We start from the raw sequence: 19,244 nt of genomic DNA on the forward strand, positions 1-19,244 counted from the left end.
ATAAACTTATGATAACAATATACAATGTAGTATACTTGTACCATAGCGCTGCCAGTTTTAAAATACTGTTCTTGTTGGTATACGGGTACCATTAGAGGCTCCCTTTCCCCCGAAAGGATTATGGGTAGTGGGTGGGTTATTAAAAGTCAGTTATGAATTTTTAAACGATGAAAGTTCTGTCCCCGTATTATACCCTCTCTCTCTCTCTCTCCTTTGATTTACGATTCTAAAGTCAGAGCAATAACTCGCTCTAGTAACAAGTGGCGCAAGATGATACAACACCCTTGAAACATCCATTATTTGAAGAGATTTATTTATTATTTCAATCCTCGCTTGTCGTTCTCGAACTAGCTCGAGCTGTAAGTCTCTCAGTAGCATTACGAAGTAAAGATAGTTTCATACTTATGGAAGGAACATTACTTATAAACTTAGGTTTTTATCATATCGTAAAAAACATTTTAACTAAAACTTAAAGACCCTCCACACGACCGTGTAAGGTATGTAAGCAATAAAACCAAAAACTTTTCAATTTCCGAGAGTGTTTAAGGGGGAACCGGTTCGTTTTAGAGACGGAAACCTATTTTAATATTCAGCGTGAACTTTAAGCTTTAAGGAAAAATAGTTCAACTCGAATCGGGAATAAAGAGTTGAAAATTTTCGGGTAGGGAAAAACGTCCAGATAAAAATTCGTTCAAAAATTTCATTCGATAAATAATGGAACACGTTCCTTCTTTCAATCGCGTCGCCGAAAAACCGTTCAGAAAAATATCTACATAGCGTAAGAATAAATAGAAAACAGATTCGATCCATTGCATTCTTATTTTAGTTTTTTTTTTTATACTTCTTGGCTGTCTTGTAACGTTAAAATTGACAGAAAGATATATTTGTATCCCTCCGCCAAAGTGTCCTTCCTCATTTTTTAATTTCAGGAAAAGTTTTGCGTAACATAACACTATACATTAAAAGAACGGCCTTTTTCTAAATATAAAATGAATTAAATGTTAGTATTAAAATAAATGATCCCTTAATTACAAAATAATTAGTACATTTAATTAGTCTTAAAAACTACTGCGCCATCCGCCGCCATTGCTTTAATAGCGTCTGCTAAATCGAACCATTACTTCTCTCAGCCTGTAAGAATGTAACCAATCCCGTAGACTGTGTACAGGTGGGCGTAGCTAATACGATTTAGCCTAATTAGAAGAACTGACGACGTCACAAAATATTATAATTTTAAATTACTTTTACGCTTAATTTCCAAAACGAGAATTTTTTTAACGTTTGAAAGGGAAGCCAACTTACAGGCTAAAACAACCTATGTATTTTTCCATAGCCCCTGTAGAAATGTTTACACCGCAATGACCCAATGTACACGGAGAAGCCACCTAAAAGGCGCCGCTGCTACGCATTTTTCTATGGAATCAAAATAAATTTTCATTATTTCTTTTTATTATTAACTTTAAAAGACTTTATAAGATGAAAATATCCAAGCCACTCTTTTAAGAGTAAAAAAAGGAATCGATGGAGTAACGATTGGAGACGAAACGCGTTCCCTATCTGTGACTTAAAGCCAAGCGAGCGACCTCCCTCGACGGGGAGAGAAATGGACCAAGAGACTAAGAACGGGGAAGAAAATCGTATAGCATCTTTGAGTCTCGGTGTGGGTTTCTTGGGAAACCTCCTTTTCGGATAAATATTGTCAAAACTTCTTAATTCTTCAATACGCTCGGTTGACTTCCGCCCCCCTCCTCCCGACAACTGCAACAGCCGATGTCTTTTCGGCAATACCCCCTTCCCTACCCCTTTTCCCGAGGGTACATGCTACTATATATAGACTAGATGCCATCTTGAGTTGTGTTGTTCAAAAGATACAGGGTGAAACCAGTGAAAGCTTGTCTGGTTAGAGCTAAGCCTTGTTATAAAAGGATAGTAGCGTATGATTTAAAGTGAAATTTGATCAAGAGAGTTAGTTAAATTGCTAACAGAAAATATTTAAATAATTTAATCCGTGAGAGAATTAAATAAATAGGAGTAGAAACTAATGTGTTTTCATTAAATGGATTTAACGATCGATTTAAACTCTACTATCTCTTTAATATCAATTTTTTCCCCTTAAGAGGGGAAGGGGATTGTGGGAACAAAGGTATCACCCTGTATGTAACGTTTTTCTTTCCATTTTGGAGCTCTGGCTTTTGAATCTCGATCGGCCGCGATTGCTTCATGAAATACGCATTAGAAATAAATATAAAATAGATCAGCTTTTCTTCTGTATATTTCTTTTCCCATACATATATCTTTCTCTCTTTCTCTCTATTTTTATGATCCCTTTTCTTTCCTCCTCTGACGTCATTCCATAGCTAGCAGAAGTATATATATTGGTGTTATTAACCAAGGCTTAGCGCGAAATTGAAAGAAATTGACTTTAATATGTAATAACCTTTTTTAAATGTTTTTCGTTATATTTTGACTTCATCTCCCTATTTTTTTATAGGCAATCTTTTCCTTTGACGTCATTCCATAGCTAGAAGAAATATATATTAATGTTTTTAACCAAGGCTTAGAGCGGAGAATACAAACTAAAATTATTCCAATATTTACCAACCCTTTTTTAAAATTGTTTTTGTTTATTTTTTGGCAGCACCTCCTGCGGCTCCGACCATTCTTGGAATGAGGGATGCAACGCGTCCACTAAGAGAAGGTGAACTGTACCGATTTGTTTGCGTGGCCCTTGGTGGACACCCTCGTGCGACACTCAGGTGGTTCAAGAGAGACAGAGAGGTAGGGCACTATCTTTCTAACTTCTTTGGTCGTATTAACAATCAGTGCGCTACTTCATTTACATATCCTTTTTAATTTCTCTAAGACAGTACCATATACTGCCTAATTTCTTTCACGGTTGTCAATTTCGTTTGAAATTGTCACGAGTCATTTAAGGTTGAGTTTAGTATCCCTTGATTTATCCTTGAATGATTTCTGATCATGGTATGAAAGTAATTCGTTCCAGCGACAGATTTTCTATAAGCTGGGAAATAAATTATCATGGTATTGGGTCAAGCCTTGGTTCTTTCTCGCCAAACCCCGATTCCCCTTCTTCCCCCCCTTAGCCAATTTCGTTACCTGAAGTTTGGTTTTGCTGACGATGCGTCGCGGGCTTTTAAAAAACGCTGTCGTAGGATAAATACTTCAGAGAATGTTTGACCTTACCGTGTGTATAAGTAAATACAACCTAGGCTTAGTTCCTTGCAGTAAATCCACCTTTTTTTGGATTTCAACCGCCACGCAGCGCTACCCAGTTCATTCAAGGTGTCAAGGCGAACAAAGTTGTGAGCGGTAACTCGTGTTCTACATAATCCCCGAACACCCAATTCCTATATTATTCATAAGACTAGCGACTCCTGGTTTTCAAGTGCCTTTCAATAGGATGTGTCAAGGATACTGGCCATGGGACAACGGTATATTCCCGAACTTGTGTCCTTCCATCTAGCTAGCCATGCAAGATTAAAATATATTAAAAACGGGTAAAATATGAGTATGAGTTGACATTTTTTATATTCTATACCAAAGACAAATATGAAATAATAGAAAGTAAGCCTGGGATAAATGTTCACGTTTCTCAAAAATGTTTTACTGCCCCCTTGCGGTATACTAGATACGGTAATAAAGTAGAGCGTTGATTGGTTGACCAAAGAAACTACATAGAAAGATATCTAGACTTGGAGTTCGTCGTAAACCATACCGGGCACTTGAAAAGCTTTTATCTGCACCCTAGTTCCTCACTTCCTGATTATTCCAATTATATATGCTAGTAGCTTACTCTTTTATGTAAACACATCTCGCCTATTTTGTGAAATAATTCAAATAACCCAAGGCAAATTACTGAAAATACGCGTAACTTAATAATTAAAATAATTTTAACGCTAAAACTATTAACATATTACCAGTTCATTTAGGTCAACAAATAATAGGCTTAACACATAAATACGCGTCTTAATTACAATCAAACAATCAATTTGTTTGTTAAACCCAACTGTTATATAGTCCCACCCAAAAAAACCCGAATCGATCCAAGAATACATGGTAGAGGCATCCCTTGTTATTTTAGGATGGAATCTTGTGTAGAGGTGCTATTACGCTTTTGGAAAATAAGGAGTTACTTCAAGAAGAGGTCGAAAGATGTTCTAGGATAAAGCAAAAAAATCCTGAGAGCTAGTGTAAAGATCTGTCGGAGGAGTAGGGTGGTTTTTTTTTCTTCTTTGGATCCAGTAAGTTCGTGGCGTGGTGTGGCCGGGTTCTTCCTCCAAATTGATGAAAGATTTTTTTTCACTCTTTCTGTCGGAGGAGAGAACCATTTCGATGCATTCCCAGGCTTTGTTATCCCTGGAGGGAGGTTTTTCAAGCTATGATAGGCTAAGAACGTCTGCCTTGAAAACGCTAAGCCTAACTCTTCTTCCTCGAGAAGGATATCTGTCGAAGCAAACTATTTTCAACTAAGAAAGTTCTTTAGGTCGCATTCACTCCTTCGTATCGCATTCTTGAAAGACACCTCGGTCAGGGGACTGACGACGAAACATGCGGCTTCCAATAATAGCCTTCGATTTTCCAATTGTATGACGTATATTAGAAGTTAATGACATATAACCGTTGAAGTATAATACTTGGAGTGTTTTCGAAACCTTAGCTAGTTTATTACTTCCGATCATCACGCCATCTATACGGAGCAGCGTTTTAAGCTAAAGACTGGTAGGAGCGCCAGCATGGGTGGGGAATTAAGGAAACTCTTAGGGGTTATCTGTGAATGAGAAACAGTTCAATAACAGAAACTCTCTTTTAATAGAGTCTACTTGGCACTGTGATGTTGGATGGTAGAGTGAGGTTGGGTGCACACATTACTTGTTTTGAACTAAAAATATTCCTATAACATGAGAAAATTTTGAACACGCCTGCTAAGGGGATCTTTCTTGAGAGTTTATCGTGTAGAATTTTGTCTATCGAGAACTTTTACTGCATTGTTGTCTTATACTTCCAAGGATAAATTTCAGTAACTTCTGATGACTTGAAGAGCGAGAGAGATGGTTTTCGTCCTCTCTTACTGAGATTTTTGATAGAAAAGAAAACTGTTTTTCAATTTTCTAAAAACCCTTACCCTTAAAAAAAAGTGAAATCCGTTTATCAGCGGAGTGGAGGATTTTCCGCGCATTTCTGGCACATTTTCCAATGAGATATTGTCAAAGTTTACAAGTATCTTGGCGTAATTATAGCTATAGCAGCCATTATTAACAGTGCCAACGCCAAACACTTCGTATCCTTCCGCAGTAACCTAATCTTGTCACGAATTCGAATTACGCGCCATGGAAGCGCCAGCCAGTCATTGCCTTAGCCGCACCTTATCATCGTAATTGGACCCTAATCCTCTTAAGACGTACGGACTAACTATCATGACGCGTAAGGCGCATTTAATGTTTAATCCTCATCGACATGCGAGTGATAAATCCATGTTGGCCGTTTACTTAAGCCTTTGTTATCAGATGCGTTGACCTAATCCTAACGGAGTGCTTTGCCTTCAACTATAATTACGGATTATTACGTTCAAGTAGTCAATCCAGATTGACGACAACTTGGAATTAGACTTAATCAATCATGATGCTAAATCCGCGCTAGTTTGCCTGGAAATGTAGACGCATCTGCCAAAAATACGATGTTTTAACAAAGTGGAACGCGAGCACTTTCTGTTTTTATTTTAATTTCTATAGATCATCTCCTTTTGGTATTTGGTATTAATAAGTGGGGAATGGTTAGCTCTATCTTAGAGGTACGAGAGATTTTCGAACCCGATTTTCTTTACTAAAAGAAATATCAACAAAGATCATTACGGAACACAAATAGGTTCAAAAATCCGAGAGTATACTCCTTTTTTTCTTCGTTAGTTCTTTTAACGATTTTTTAATGACTCTTTTGTCCGTGTAGGCACGTGTCACGTGCTCCTGGTCCCTGACCATTTCTCTCTTTTTACTTTTATATTATCGTTTTTCGCTTAGTTTCTATTTTGTCGGTAACTTATTTTTATACCCTCTATATTTTTCTTTTTCATTCCCTGTCAGATTCGAACGTTAGCGACGACGTCGGGCAGCGGAGTGTCCAGCGAGTTGGTTATCCGGGCGGAAGCGGATGACCACAATGCTCTTTACAGATGCGAGGCTGAGAATGTCGCCACCAGTCGCCCTTACGCCCTTCTTATGAAGTTGACCGTTCTATGTAAGTCCGACAATCACCTAGCCCTTGGTCTCCCACTTTTTTTATGACTGTGCCGCTGCAAGCTGGGTTTTCATCGACCTTTTCTTCTGCACGTCCGTTAAAGAATTCTTATTTTTATTAAGGCGTTCCTTTCTTTCTGTTCCATTTGTTATAACTCTCTCTGATAATATATTTTTGGGTTTTCATATGGACTCCACAAATTAGTATAGTTGTTTAGTAATTAAGTTTTGTTTGCATTGGGGAGGGGGCTAGATAAGGAATTATAATTTCTAACGTTTAAATCGAGGGGCTATTCACTCTGGATTACAGAGTTTAGAACTTTCATGATTATGGCTTAGCCACCATTACTCTTCTATACATTTTTGACAAATTTTCCATCGTAGACGGACCAGATCACGTGATAATGGAAGCTGACCCTCAACCGGCTCGTTCTGGCACGACGGTAAGTCGTCAACTCTGATTTTAATAATTAATTTTTAATAATTAATTTTTAATATTTAATATTTATAATTAAATTGTCGTTACAGGTGCTTATATCTTGCAAAGCAAGTCCGAGTAATCCAGAGCCGAAATATTCCTGGTTGAAAAATCGAGTGGAATCGATATCGGGTCAAAGGAGCGTTATCGGAGGCAGTAGGCTTCACTTGAGGGTCACTTCCAAAGAGGATGGAGCGGTCATTTCGTGCGTTGCCCTCAATGAACCACTGGGAAAATCCGTTCGCGGCAACTTCACCTTACGCGTGCTTTGTAAGTACTAACTATTAGCGATAAGCTTAAATACCAAAAAATAGGTTTCTCTGTCTCTCTGTTAGTAACGATCATAGTTGCTATCTTACGTCTGCGGTTCATTGTACATCAGATTCTCTCAGTATTCTCATATCGAATAGTTTTAAAAACACCCCAGCCCATAAACCGCAAGGCCGAATATTGTATTATTATATTATTCTAGTACAGAAAAAACCACAAGCTACCCAACAAACAAACAGATGAGGTGAGAGACGAAAATCTTTATTTAAAAAAAAAACGCAAAGAAATCCTTTCCAAGCCCCTCTCATTCCATTTAATGCCCCTTTTCTTTAGAATACTTCTTCTAGGGGGCTTCAAACCCCATTAATTCCATACCCCTTCCTCCCCCCCGACAATCTTAACCCCCCCCCCCTCGATTCGGGGACAAAACGAACGGAGAAACCAATTTAAAGGAATTGAAAATTGTTTAAGGATTGGAATCGAGATTTTCGCCTGGATTCCAAACTCGTTTAAAAACGGCGCGCTAAATCCAGCTAAAACAAGAAGTACCCTAACTTGATATACAATTCGTTGTTGCTATAACCATTGCCACCATATCTATCCGGACCTGTTCATGGTGCTATTTCTAGGGGAATTTCCTAACTTTAAATCTAGATGACACTGTTTATCGGCAGATCCTCGCCTAATTTGAATTACGAGCACTTTAACAGCGATGGCGGAATTTGAAAAGTGACGTCACTTATTGAGAATTCCCCCCCCTCCCTGACCATAAAATGTCTGGGAAACGGAACCTCTAGCTGGAAACAATGGGCAACTTTTTTTTTTTAAAAAAAAGGGAAAAATATCACCATGTACGGGCCTTGATAGATAAAGGAGGCAATGCTATAACTATCATTCTTTCGTTTATACAAGCCCATTGAGATCTTTTCCTTTAAATGTGATCACCCCCCCCCCTTCCCTCCCTCCATCCTCGACATCACCTTGTAATAAAAAATAAGCGTTTTAAGGATTTAGCAATATAATAAAAATAATCGATTTTGAAAATTTTCTTTAGAAATAGTTTTCACCTTATTTTCACCCCTTTCCCCCCGGTCTCTCTCGAATCCTCTTGGAATTAAGGTAATCCTTAAGGTTAATAAATCTTGCGAAAGATACCGTCCCCCCCCCCCCAACAATTCCTTTTTTTTTCCCTCCACAACCCCTTCTTTCCTTCCTTCCAAAGGATTTTCAAGTATTTTTTTCTTTCTTTGCATTTTTTTTATTAGACAGTAGATGAGATATTTGTGAATCTAGACCTATGCGCCGCCTAGCTTAAATTCATTTAGAGTACGTCATAGGCACGTGATCGATGAGAAACGTAGTTCGAAGAAACTACTAACTACTACTAAGGGAGAGGGGATAACAGGTGGTAAAACTCTGCCTTCCATCTCCGTCTTTTGGCGTCTGAGCTGTAGACCTTTTGTGCAGAAACGGCAATGTATCGCGATTCTGACGTTTGCCAGGCCCCCTTTTTACGTCGAATATTGCCAAAATAATGGTTAGGTGTCCAGTCCCACTCCATATTACCAAGTGTTTGGAGCTTGGCGTCACGTGGTGCCTGTAACATTTCAAATAATTTTAACCCACCCGCCGCTGGTTTCGTTGGAGAACTTGGAGTCCCTTTAAGATAAGAAAGGCGCTTAACCATCTTCTATATCATTAACCCTGAACGCGACCCGGGGGTTCAACCCTTATTTAAACAGCGAGGAAAAAAATTACGAGATAAAATATGGTTCCTTTTTTTTTTTTTTCCTTCCTTTCCGGACCGATGGCAATAATCGCGCCCTTCCAACGTGAATTAGGAATTATTAGATTTAATAAATTGTAGGCCATTTTTTTAAATGTAAGTAGAAAAATGGATTTCCTTTTTAAATTTTCTAGGTTTTTAGCGGCAATATACGCGATTTTTATTTGATCTAGGCCTAGTTTTTTGTTATCGCTTTAACGTCGTCGAATGCATTGTTTGTAGCAACATTTTGTTGCTGTTCCTGAAATAAATGTAAAAGAACAAAGATAAAATTTCGTTAATTGAAAACTTGAAGCCCGTTATTTTAGGGAAATCATGGATTTTCTGTTATTCGAAAGAGTATAATGATGATTTGAATCATTCCATCACAATTCTAGTCCCTATACAAGGTGTTCATAAATGGTAGGAGCGGAGGAGGTGGGTTCTGGGAAATTAATTTTGAGTCGAAAATGTTCTTTAACATTTTTGCCACAAGGACCACCATTATGAATGGAGTGTTTTAGGGATGACCCCTTAAATTTAAGTAAGAAAAGGAAAAATTAATTTTATCGAAACAGAATGAAAACCATGTTAAGATTGTGAAGAAAATAGTAAGAACATACTTGCTAAGCCTTGGTCAAACAAAAGCGAAACGATACATCCCCCTCCCCACGCCATGTCCCCTGATCTATAAATGGTAGCAAGGCATCTAATCATTCGGACATAGAGTGGCGGAATTCCTCCTATTTACGAAAGAATCTCTTTTCCTTTCTGTTCCCCGAGTGGTCACTCACTCACTCGTGCTCTTTCACCACTAGCCTATTAATAGATTAGAAGGTTCCGCAACTTGTACCGTGTAAGGTATAGTACTTTTATTTAGGATAGGGTTCTTAATAACTGGACGATAAAGGCCGCAACAATCCGATCTTTTAAGAGTGGTCAGATTTTAATGGGCCATACGGAACGAGGTCACTTCCCCAATCGAACAATATCCTCCTTGACTCCGAGGACTTTCTCATTCATTTCCGGTGTTTTTCTATTTTTCTCGTAGACAAGCCGGACTTCTCTAGTCACGTCACGCGAGTGGACGTGGTCGAACGGGATACGACGTTGGTCAACGTGACGGCCTCGGCCAATCCGAGCGAAGTAACCTATCGATGGACGCGTAGAGGAACATCTGTCCCTACTGCCAGGGACCGTAAGAGATTGTCGGAGAATTCTTCCGGTGGATCCGTCGAAGCCGAAGGACCCGTCCTCTACGTCACGGGTGCCACCAGATCCGACGCTGGAAATTACTTCCTAGAGGCCGAAAACTCTCAAGGCAAAACAAACGCCACTGTCGTTCTCAACGTTTTATGTGAGTTGAAATCATTTAAAAGACGCGTTGCCGCTAATAACAAAATCACTATATACCTGAGTCCTGACCTTAATGGAAGTGCTAGTCTACGGACTTAGTATTTCTGAGGATGACGTGCTAGGAAGTATTTTATGCAGTGAACGTAGGGGACATACATTTACTTAATCCCTACGTGCCTGTTTTTATCGCTTCGAAAGAACGACCAGAAAAATATTAATGTAGCCCTTGCGCGATTGACTTAATGGTTTGAAATTTCGAATGGTCTTGATAAACCAGAAGAAACATGTCCGTATTGAAATCCCTCCAGTAGTCGCGCCTGACTTTGAACAATATCATAGTATCCATACCTATTCTATTCAATCATTCAAAATCGCCCATAGAACCCACCTAACTTCGTTCCTACCACTCACCCTTTTATAAACACAACACCCTGTATCTTTACTTGCGATTGAACCCAATTCAACGTGAAACTTCTCAACACTCTAATTCCCAAGAAGGTGGCGGGAGGGGGGATAAGTTGAAGGAAGTGGTGGTACTATATACCTTAAACTGTTCCCTATTGTTCTCTTTGTATCAATGGCATCAAAGTGACCACCGTCTATTTGTTTTAGCCCGACCAATCAGAGGGAGGGAGAGAGAGTGTGAGAGATAGAGGTGGATAATTATTAGTCTGATCTCAGGGAATCTCGCAGCAATCTTTCCCGTATGTACGTGTAGGCAAAAGACCTTTAGAGTAATGCGTATTTCGTGTAAATCGAGATCCACTAATCCCTAATATAATGACAGAGACGGACAAACATCCAGGACCCTTTACCCCTCCCCCCTCCCCTGTCCGTTTCCCGCGCGCGCCAAAGATTTCGGCTAATTGCTACGGCTTTAAGACAAAGTCTTATATACCACCTCGCTCTCGAATTGGGGACGAATTGAATTATTAGATGCCTGGTCACATTCTCCTCCACCCCCTTCCTTCATATAAGGGCTTAAGACAATGTGCACGTTTCAGTGGGAACGTGGCTTTGACTATATCCTTGTAGAATCAAAGGGAGCCTGAAACTAGTGTTCTAAAAAAAGTTGATTTAGAAGCATGGACTCAAAAACATTTTAATTGTAAGTAATAGTTGCAGATACCTTAATTTTTTTGTTTGAGCACTTCATGCTCCCTTTAAGATGGCTTTTGCTATCGATATAGGATTAACCCTATTAAAGGTCGCCCCCGTTAACCACCGCGCACCACCAAGTTCCCCCTTTCCATAAATACAATGGCTTTACGCTTTGCGCTTTTAACGAAGCTAACTTCAAAGCGAGCTAAAGTACACGCTAGTGTTAATGACGAAATTCCAATCTTGTTCCAGTTGAATCGTCTAAATTTTTGGGACTATCTTTATATCTGTTTAGCACTTTGCGTAATTTTAACATTAACCTGACCTCTCTTTCGTTATACTGTCCTTGGATTTAACCTTTATGGACCCTTTAGAGGTTGGCAAAGTTGAGCGTTATAAATTCAATTCTAAATCACGTTCAACAACTAGAACCAACAACGTCACGCAGAAAGGAACTCTCTGGGGATAACTTTAAACAAGGTGCATTTGGGTTCAGGCAGGCCGAGTTTAGTCCGTGAACCGTAAATCTAACAAGGCTGATTCTGTCTACGATATGACAGTAACGTACCTTTGAAGCTATAGAGTGACTTCATTTTCTATTAATATGACTTAGATGACACTCCATGGTAAATAAACAAAAGATTAGGATAAAGCTACTATGACATGGTTCTAAAACTAAAAGCGCAAAACTCAATTTGCTTTGACTTGCCTATCGAGCTGAAACTTGTCTTGCAGGTATTTTAATTTACTCCTTAAGTAGTAGAATATGTATTTTCTCAGGTATATCAAGGTCACTCGAAATCTGAAAACAATCTTTGTCTAAACGTGGGCAGGAACACGGAGAAACTGCTTCTTTTGCTGATGCTCTTTAGAATTACTAAGTCCATCCATGTTCACGACTATAGTTCATTTCTCTGTCTTGCGCTGTTCTGAGAGTCAAGGAATGGGTAAAGGAAGATTAAAGATGATGAGGTTATAAGGGTCATGTAAAGGGCGGAGTTGCATGATCTTCCTAGATATGGACGCGCTATTTTTCAATATAGGCGATCCGTAATGAAATAATGGCGTGTTCGAACAAGATGGTGGAACATCATTCGTGGTTTACCAAAGTTCTTTGGTCATTCATTTTCCAGTTCAACTTGTTAAGTTCATATTTCTAGGGTTGGCCTTTTCTTTTTACATGTGGGCGGACTCTATTAACCAATAGATTAAACCTACTCCTTGAGCCTTGGCCGGTTTATATTTAAATTTCTGAAAGACTTTTACGAGTTAAGCCTAGTTTTAAAAATTCACGTAATTTTTTTTTTTTGAAAAGATCTTACGTCTATGGTTTACCTTTCCTTACACGTGGGCTCACTGTAATTCATACTTGTTAGGCCTTGTCCAGTAAATTTTTAAATTTACTTGTATGAGTTGAGCATAATTTAAGATTAAAATTGAAAGGTACACGTGATTTTTCTCGGTCCATACTCGAAATATCTTGCATCTAGGCAGAGGGCACCACACGTTTTCTTACAAGCTCTTAACCTCTCTAAATACAGCTAAGCCTCGTTTCGTATATTTATTATGATGAAGTGTTTTCAACCATTTTCATCACTTGGTCTTGGCGTGTGCGCGCTGGTTCTCCAAAGATCGCGTGACCTTAACAATAAGCTAGATCGAACGAAGCATTCTCCTTTTTAAAATAAGAAGGGGAATAAATTAGGCCTAACGTAGACGTTCTCCTTGGTTTGATTATTTTTCAGACGAGATAGTGTGGGCGTGTTTTTTTTATCCTAGAAGTGTTTTACGTCAACACGAGTACTACCATACCATACCATAATGTTGCTAAGCCTTGGGCATATTGTTAAGTAACGTAACGTAGCTAAGCCTTGGGAGGGGGGCGTTTCATTTTGTGCCATCGGGTGGTGCCGTAAACACGGGTACCAAGAGGCATCGTTTATTATATTGTAGAGATCGTTATTTTCATAGGCATTCAAAATTGTTCTCTCAACCATGTGTAAGTCTCGAAGGACCATATTAGGCTTAGGTAGCCTTAACCTCTAGTTCTTTGTTGGGGTTTTACGAGGCGACACAACTAATGGGAGGAAGTTATCAATGATTCTTGAAGCTTAAGCGACGTACGTTTCTTTTCTAATGGTTGTTATTCATGGTATGAAGCTTTATGACCAACCATCAAGGGTTTTTCGGAAATGAGGGGGTTGCTTTTTGACAAGTTGTTTTTTATTCAGGACGCGAGTACTCATTCGCTCTAAAAATAAATAATATCAAGGATATTTTGAAGTAACCTTCACGTGGGATAGTAAAATTAGGCTTACAATACAAAAATATGTAGTGACGGAGCACAAGCAAGAGAATAATAAAATGCTTACCCAATAATTCCTAATCGCTGTATGAATTCCTTATATTAATAAAATACTCATTATAACGATATTAAATATTGATTAAGAAAAGGAAATTTTGTCAAAGACGTGTTATCGATGGCCAACTGGAGGGGAAAAACCCCTTCCTTCTCTTGTCTTTCTTGAATCTTTTAGATTCCATTTAAGCTAGCCTATGAAAAATGCCCTGTAGAGCGGACGTGCCTTGCAAAATGAAAATAATACCGAAGACCTTTGTCTTGTTTTTTTTAACGAATACTTAACAGAGTTTTCGCCAGGGGTTGCCACGGTGTGTTATTTATTTGAAGTGAAGTGGAATTGTTTAAGTTTCCAAAAATCTTCTTCCATGAAAGTCTTTAATAAATTTATTTCATTTTGAAGTGAAGCCAGCTTTAAGGCTGAAACTAGCCCATGCTAATCCTATGGCCCCTGTAAAAATGTTCGACCGCAATACACAAGTGTACGTACAATATGAAATAATTAAAAAAAATTTATGCAAGACAAAATATGGAATATTAAAAGTTTAATATTTGATAAAATAGACAAAAAATAATAGTAGACATTCCTGAAATTTATAGATAAACGTCTACAAGTATAGTTCAAGTCCTAACTGAACTGATTCCATCAACTCAACCCAAATCGCTATGTATGAACGTTTCAAACTTTACCCAGAGTCGCTATATTTGTTTTCAAAATTCCAGGCACTTCGTCATAATTAAGCATTATCAATTAATAAGAGTAGTTTTCGCTTCCCCTCCTCTTAAAAGTAATTATTTCAAGGTGGGAGTGTGGGTGGAGAAACTTGGCCTCAACACGAAATATTTCCATCATTCATTTTGAATAACGAGGCTGCCTGCATGTTTAACGGCGTCTGGCTTTAGTATTAGTTGTACCATAACCCTGTAGTACTTTTTGTAAGTATCAGAATGCCGTCGGGGCTACAGTAAATAGCACAATTCCTCTGATCCAAAACCAGTTTATTAATCGCTTGGACTATAGTTTTTAAATTCAAGAAGTCCTTGGGACCAGTTTATTAATTGCAAATCTATAGGAAAACTAAGATGGGACTAGTCCGAAGACCAGTTTATTATTTGGGACACTAGGGGGGTGGGGTAACTGGTCCCGAGGACGCCATATTCGTTTCACAATTAATATGTTAATGTCACGCTAAAAGTGAAATACATTCGATCGGACAGACATCATGATGAACACGTTTTTCAATATAAAACGGGACGCCGTAGGAAATACGCTTTCGACCCCTGTACTTATTTAAAGCGTGATGGACTTATGGTAGTTACCCACGTTTTTCTTTTTCTCATTCATCTCGAATCCCTCTTGGCTTTTCTAAATTTAATAAGAAATTCTGTTGGAGCTTGAACCAATTCCGTATACCGTACGTCACTAAACGCGAGTCTTCTTTGAAACTAAAACCCTGCCGTTTGGATTATCCCAGTTAATACGTCAAAGGATTCCAGCTAGAGGAGAAATTCTCCTAAACCATCCTTTGTACGTATTGATGTTAACAACGCGAATTAGAAAACTAATCTTTTCATTTGAGTAATGGAACGACTAATTGCGACTTATGCCTACTTTAATTCAAAGAACCGTAGGACGATATAGAACTAAAGAAAGAAAGAAAGAAAGAAAAAACACCGCTGCTGTTCTAACGAAATTATTAATAAAGATGTAGTGAAAACTTTATACCCCTCACTCCTCTGCATGTCTACTTCTTCCCCTTTCACTCTCTCTTGCATTCTCTACATCTTTCTCTTTTACTCTCTCTGCTTTATCTCTTACTCTCTATTTTCTCTCTCCTCAATCTCTACTTCTTTCCCTTTAAATCTCTAATTTCTAAATTCTCACTCCTAACGTTATTTTTCTCCCTATTTCGTCACTCTGCACTTCTTTCTCTCTCCTCACTCTCTACTCTCTACTCTCTCTTTCACTCTCTATTTTCTCTCTCTACTCTCTCTTTCACTCTCTATTTTCTCTCCCTCTCCTCACTCTCCACTTTCTCTTTTACTCTCTATTTTATCTCCTTTCCGTGCCCTTTATCTCTCCTCTCTCTCTCTCTCTCTCTCGCTGGTCTCTTTTTCTCCTCCCCCCATATTTCCTCTCTCTCTGTTTGTTTCTTTTACTCTTCGGCACACCACAACTAAATTCCTACGTCATTCTGTTTTGTATGAGTTCCTTCACTCGACTCCCTAACCTTTTTCTCGTCTTCTTTTATTATTTAAGGGATATGCTTTGAATTCAGGATTAAGGCCTTAATTTTGGTTAAAATTTATTACTCCCCTATGAAGGATTATGACTGATTTATTATAGCCTTGGTTAAATGAATAATTTAATATTAATGAAATTATAGATAAAGCTATTATAGCCCCGAAGTACCGTACGTTACGCGGGTACTTTTAAAGCCCGGTAATCTCCACTGGCGCTCTCACGTGACGTTGATTAGTTACATTGTGTTAAGCCTAATTTTTATTCTTCAATATTTGAATTTTGTTAGGCCTATCGTGGAGTTTCCCGCTCGCCGGGCTTATCACGTAACGTTGATTGGTTTCATTGTGTTAAGCCTTATTTTTATTCTTCGACACTTGAATTTCGTTAGGCCTAAAATTGTGGCATTTTCCCACGAGCTGGGGTTATCACGTGACGTTCATTAGTCGCGTTGTGCTAAGCCCAATTCTTATTCTTCTCTATTTGAACTTTGTTAGACGGGGCTTCCATCACTAACTTGACCCGACAGTTGGAGGTACACGAGGGAGATGAGGCGCGATTAGAGTGCTTGTTCGACGCCAACCCTAGTTCAGCAAGCGTTGTACGATGGCGACGAAAAGGAAACGGGGATCAGAGGTTACCTTCGGATAATTCCGCTGGTGTCGGACGATCCGAACTTATCCTGAGACAAGTGGCCAGGGAAGACGCCGGTTTCTACGAGTGTGTCGCCTTCAATGGTATCGGCAGACCGGAAGCCGCCGAATGTCAGCTGATCATCACGTGTAAGTTCTTTTTTAAAGAAGTATATGGAATCATCAGACAACCACGTTTTAATTGCTTTTAATTGGTTAGACTTCCTTATTTAAAACAAACTTAAAGTTGTGTTTGCTAAAAATGAGGCTTACCCCCTCCACTTTTGAATCGTTGAATTTAAATTAGATTAGCGTTAGTTTTATTAATGACTTAACGTTAATTTACCAATGTAAAACGATTATAAATGCCTGTCTGATCATTTCATTCTCCCTTATTCGTGAATATCTCGTATTACATCATCTTATGAACTTTTAAAATGACTCGGGTGTTAGAGTTACGAAATGATTTACGGTCGTTTAAAACTAAAAGTTAATTAGGCCTAAATTATGAGAAATGCTGAAATGTTCATTTATAAAAGGTATACCCCCTTTATAACTCTCTATGGTAATGGCTTCCTTCGGTAGCTAGCCAGAGTCGGAGCCTTTCATTGTGCCGTAAAAATAGAAGCCGCGGGCGAAATGACGTCTTTGAAATTTACAATGACCAGGGGGATCGCTTTTAAACTGGAAAGTTCACGCTCGCCCAGAAAAGAAAGCTTAAAATGGATCCGAGGTGTTAATTTTCTTAGGCAAAGGCTTAGCGAAACCCTACTTTCGCAACTTCCCAGAAAGAGCCGAGTTTCCGCTTTCCGGCCAACTGCTTTATGACGCAATTAGACCGAGGCCCTTGGCTGCTGGTCTTCTTAGTCTCAAAGAATTCTCCCTTCATTCAATCTACGAAGCGGGATTAAGAACCGTCCTCGAATGACGTACCCTACCTACATAAACGTTAAATGACTCAAGTTGAACCAAAGGACCAGTACAACGGTACTGTTCTTGAAAGGTTTTTAAGCGCTAGATATATATCGTCACCGGGGTTTTAAAGGATTTCCTATGATTAAAACGGAATAGACGCTGGGGAACCGTTCTCTAAAAACCTAGACCTTGATCGTGTCCTACACTGATCAATACCATAGGTAGTTGGTACATCTTCCGGGATGTCTTCAATCGTGCGCTTGTTGCGAAGGCTTAGCAGTTTCCCGCTATAAAGTTTGATCGAAATCAAATTATTTCCGGATTAAAATTTTGTTTTTTCGGAGTTAGGCTTAGCTTATTTTCTTTCTACAAATGTGGTTCCACCGAGGCTTAGAAAAAAAATAGGTCAAAGTTTGCGCTGGTGAAGACCCATTAAATGTTTGTTACGAGCGATAACGTTATGGTTCGCTATAATTTCGAAACGTTTTAGCTAAAAAAAGCTTCCGAGAGTTGTACCGTGCGGTAATGATAAGCTTCAAAAAAAAAAAACCTTTAGCTTTCGTGGCCGTACACACGTTTAATGCTCAGCAAGTTTAGTTTTGCAGTGACTGAACACAAAGTATATTTAATTTGTTTTAAGCCTGGGGTTTTTTTTGCTTCTTTCCGGTTGTGACTTTGTTTGGAGAAAAAAACGCGGCCGTGATAGCGATGTCGTCTGAATATTAATGAAATATCTTAGGTTAGATTGTTGAGGAATGTTTAGTATATTCGAGGAAGTGGGTTTTTCTTTATGATTAACCCTAATTACGCTTCGTTTTAGTGAAATTGAAACCTGTAAAATAAGGTTAGTTTCTTGAAAGAGATTTATCACGCAGTTTACGGGGTACCCTCCAAGACTATTTGGTGCTTTTGTTTAAACCACCTCGAGCAACGCCAGGTAGCTTAGCTAGTGTTTAATATTTCGCCTTTATCATTACAATTGTATCAACGCGTTCTTCCCTTAACAATGTCCTCTATATTATCTTTCTTTTATGTGGTTTTTTCCACGTCGTCGCAACGAACGAATTGGACGTTTTGCCTACAGATAAGCCGGTGATTTTATCAACGTTCACCTCCCGGTCGGTTGGAGGTCAGTTGCGAGACGATGTTTCGCTACGTTGTCTAGCAGATGCCAGTCCGGGAGCCACTTTTCAATGGTCATTCGAAGGGTCACCGATAGAGGCTGCCTTCCAAAGAGGCGCCGCCACGGGAACAGAGGCATTCGGACCACCTTACGTCATAGGAGGTGCCACCGGTACTCTGGGAACGGGGAGCAAATTCCTGGTACGAAATATGCGGACGGAGGACCGGGTTTGGGAAAGTGTTCTGTACATCAGGGACTTGGAAACCGCCGATTTCGGAAACTACACGTGCCTTAGCAGGAATGAATTCGGTTACGATTCTATCGATATATGGTTGGTTAAACAAAGTAAGACGAACGCAAATCAACTCGGATCGGCGAGCGTTCCTAAAGTATTTAGTTGACTTTATTTGTAGGAAAACCGGACCCACCGATGAACCTTAAGTTAACCAACGTGACGGGTACGAGTGTCGTCTTAACTTGGGAACCCGGCTTCGACGGCGGTTCAACGCAAACGTTCCGAGTTCGATATTCGAAACTCGGCGAAACTCATTACGTCTATGAAAAAGTGTCAGACGGACGCTCTCAGTGTCAAGTAACGGGACTGGAAGCCGGAAGCGCCTACGTCTTTAGCGCCGCGTCGGCCAACGCGTTGGGTGAAAGTGCCTTCAGCGACCATATCGTCAGGGCGGCAGCCACCCATACGCAAGTTGGCGCCTCCTCTACCTCCTTCGATGCTTCACCCGCTCCGCCTG

General features: G+C 39.3%; 1 protein-coding gene and 1 long non-coding RNA gene across 15 annotated transcripts in view; one reads left to right on the forward strand and one right to left on the reverse strand.

Moving 5' to 3' along the window:
- The window catches only part of LOC149673433 (nephrin-like), a 193,278-nt gene that overhangs the window by 164,109 nt on the left and 9,925 nt on the right, over nucleotides 1-19,244 (forward strand). For all 14 annotated transcript variants that reach the window (XR_016366853.1, XR_016366852.1, XR_016366851.1 and 11 more), the window contains 8 exons: nucleotides 2,639-2,778; nucleotides 6,099-6,252; nucleotides 6,636-6,694; nucleotides 6,780-6,999; nucleotides 9,816-10,121; nucleotides 16,320-16,604; nucleotides 18,454-18,837; nucleotides 18,906-19,244. Coding sequence is in view for 10 of the 14 variants with exons in the window: in XM_089838972.1 (XP_089695098.1) it covers nucleotides 2,639-2,778; nucleotides 6,099-6,252; nucleotides 6,636-6,694; nucleotides 6,780-6,999; nucleotides 9,816-10,121; nucleotides 16,320-16,604; nucleotides 18,454-18,837; nucleotides 18,906-19,244 (1,887 nt within the window). In the remaining 4 variants the exon portion in view is untranslated. The remainder of the gene's footprint in view (nucleotides 1-2,638; nucleotides 2,779-6,098; nucleotides 6,253-6,635; nucleotides 6,695-6,779; nucleotides 7,000-9,815; nucleotides 10,122-16,319; nucleotides 16,605-18,453; nucleotides 18,838-18,905) is intronic.
- Nucleotides 2,131-2,737, reverse strand: LOC149673434 (uncharacterized). Its single transcript, XR_016366857.1, has 3 exons — nucleotides 2,603-2,737; nucleotides 2,438-2,521; nucleotides 2,131-2,357 (listed from the first exon to the last, which is right to left on the reverse strand). It is a non-coding gene; the product is annotated as an uncharacterized LOC149673434 (long non-coding RNA).

This window comes from Phalangium opilio, unplaced genomic scaffold (genome assembly GCF_054372755.1).
Source record: "Phalangium opilio isolate 3A_F unplaced genomic scaffold, DU_Popi_V2 ptg000048l_1, whole genome shotgun sequence".
NCBI classification, from domain to species: domain Eukaryota; kingdom Metazoa; phylum Arthropoda; class Arachnida; order Opiliones; family Phalangiidae; genus Phalangium; species Phalangium opilio.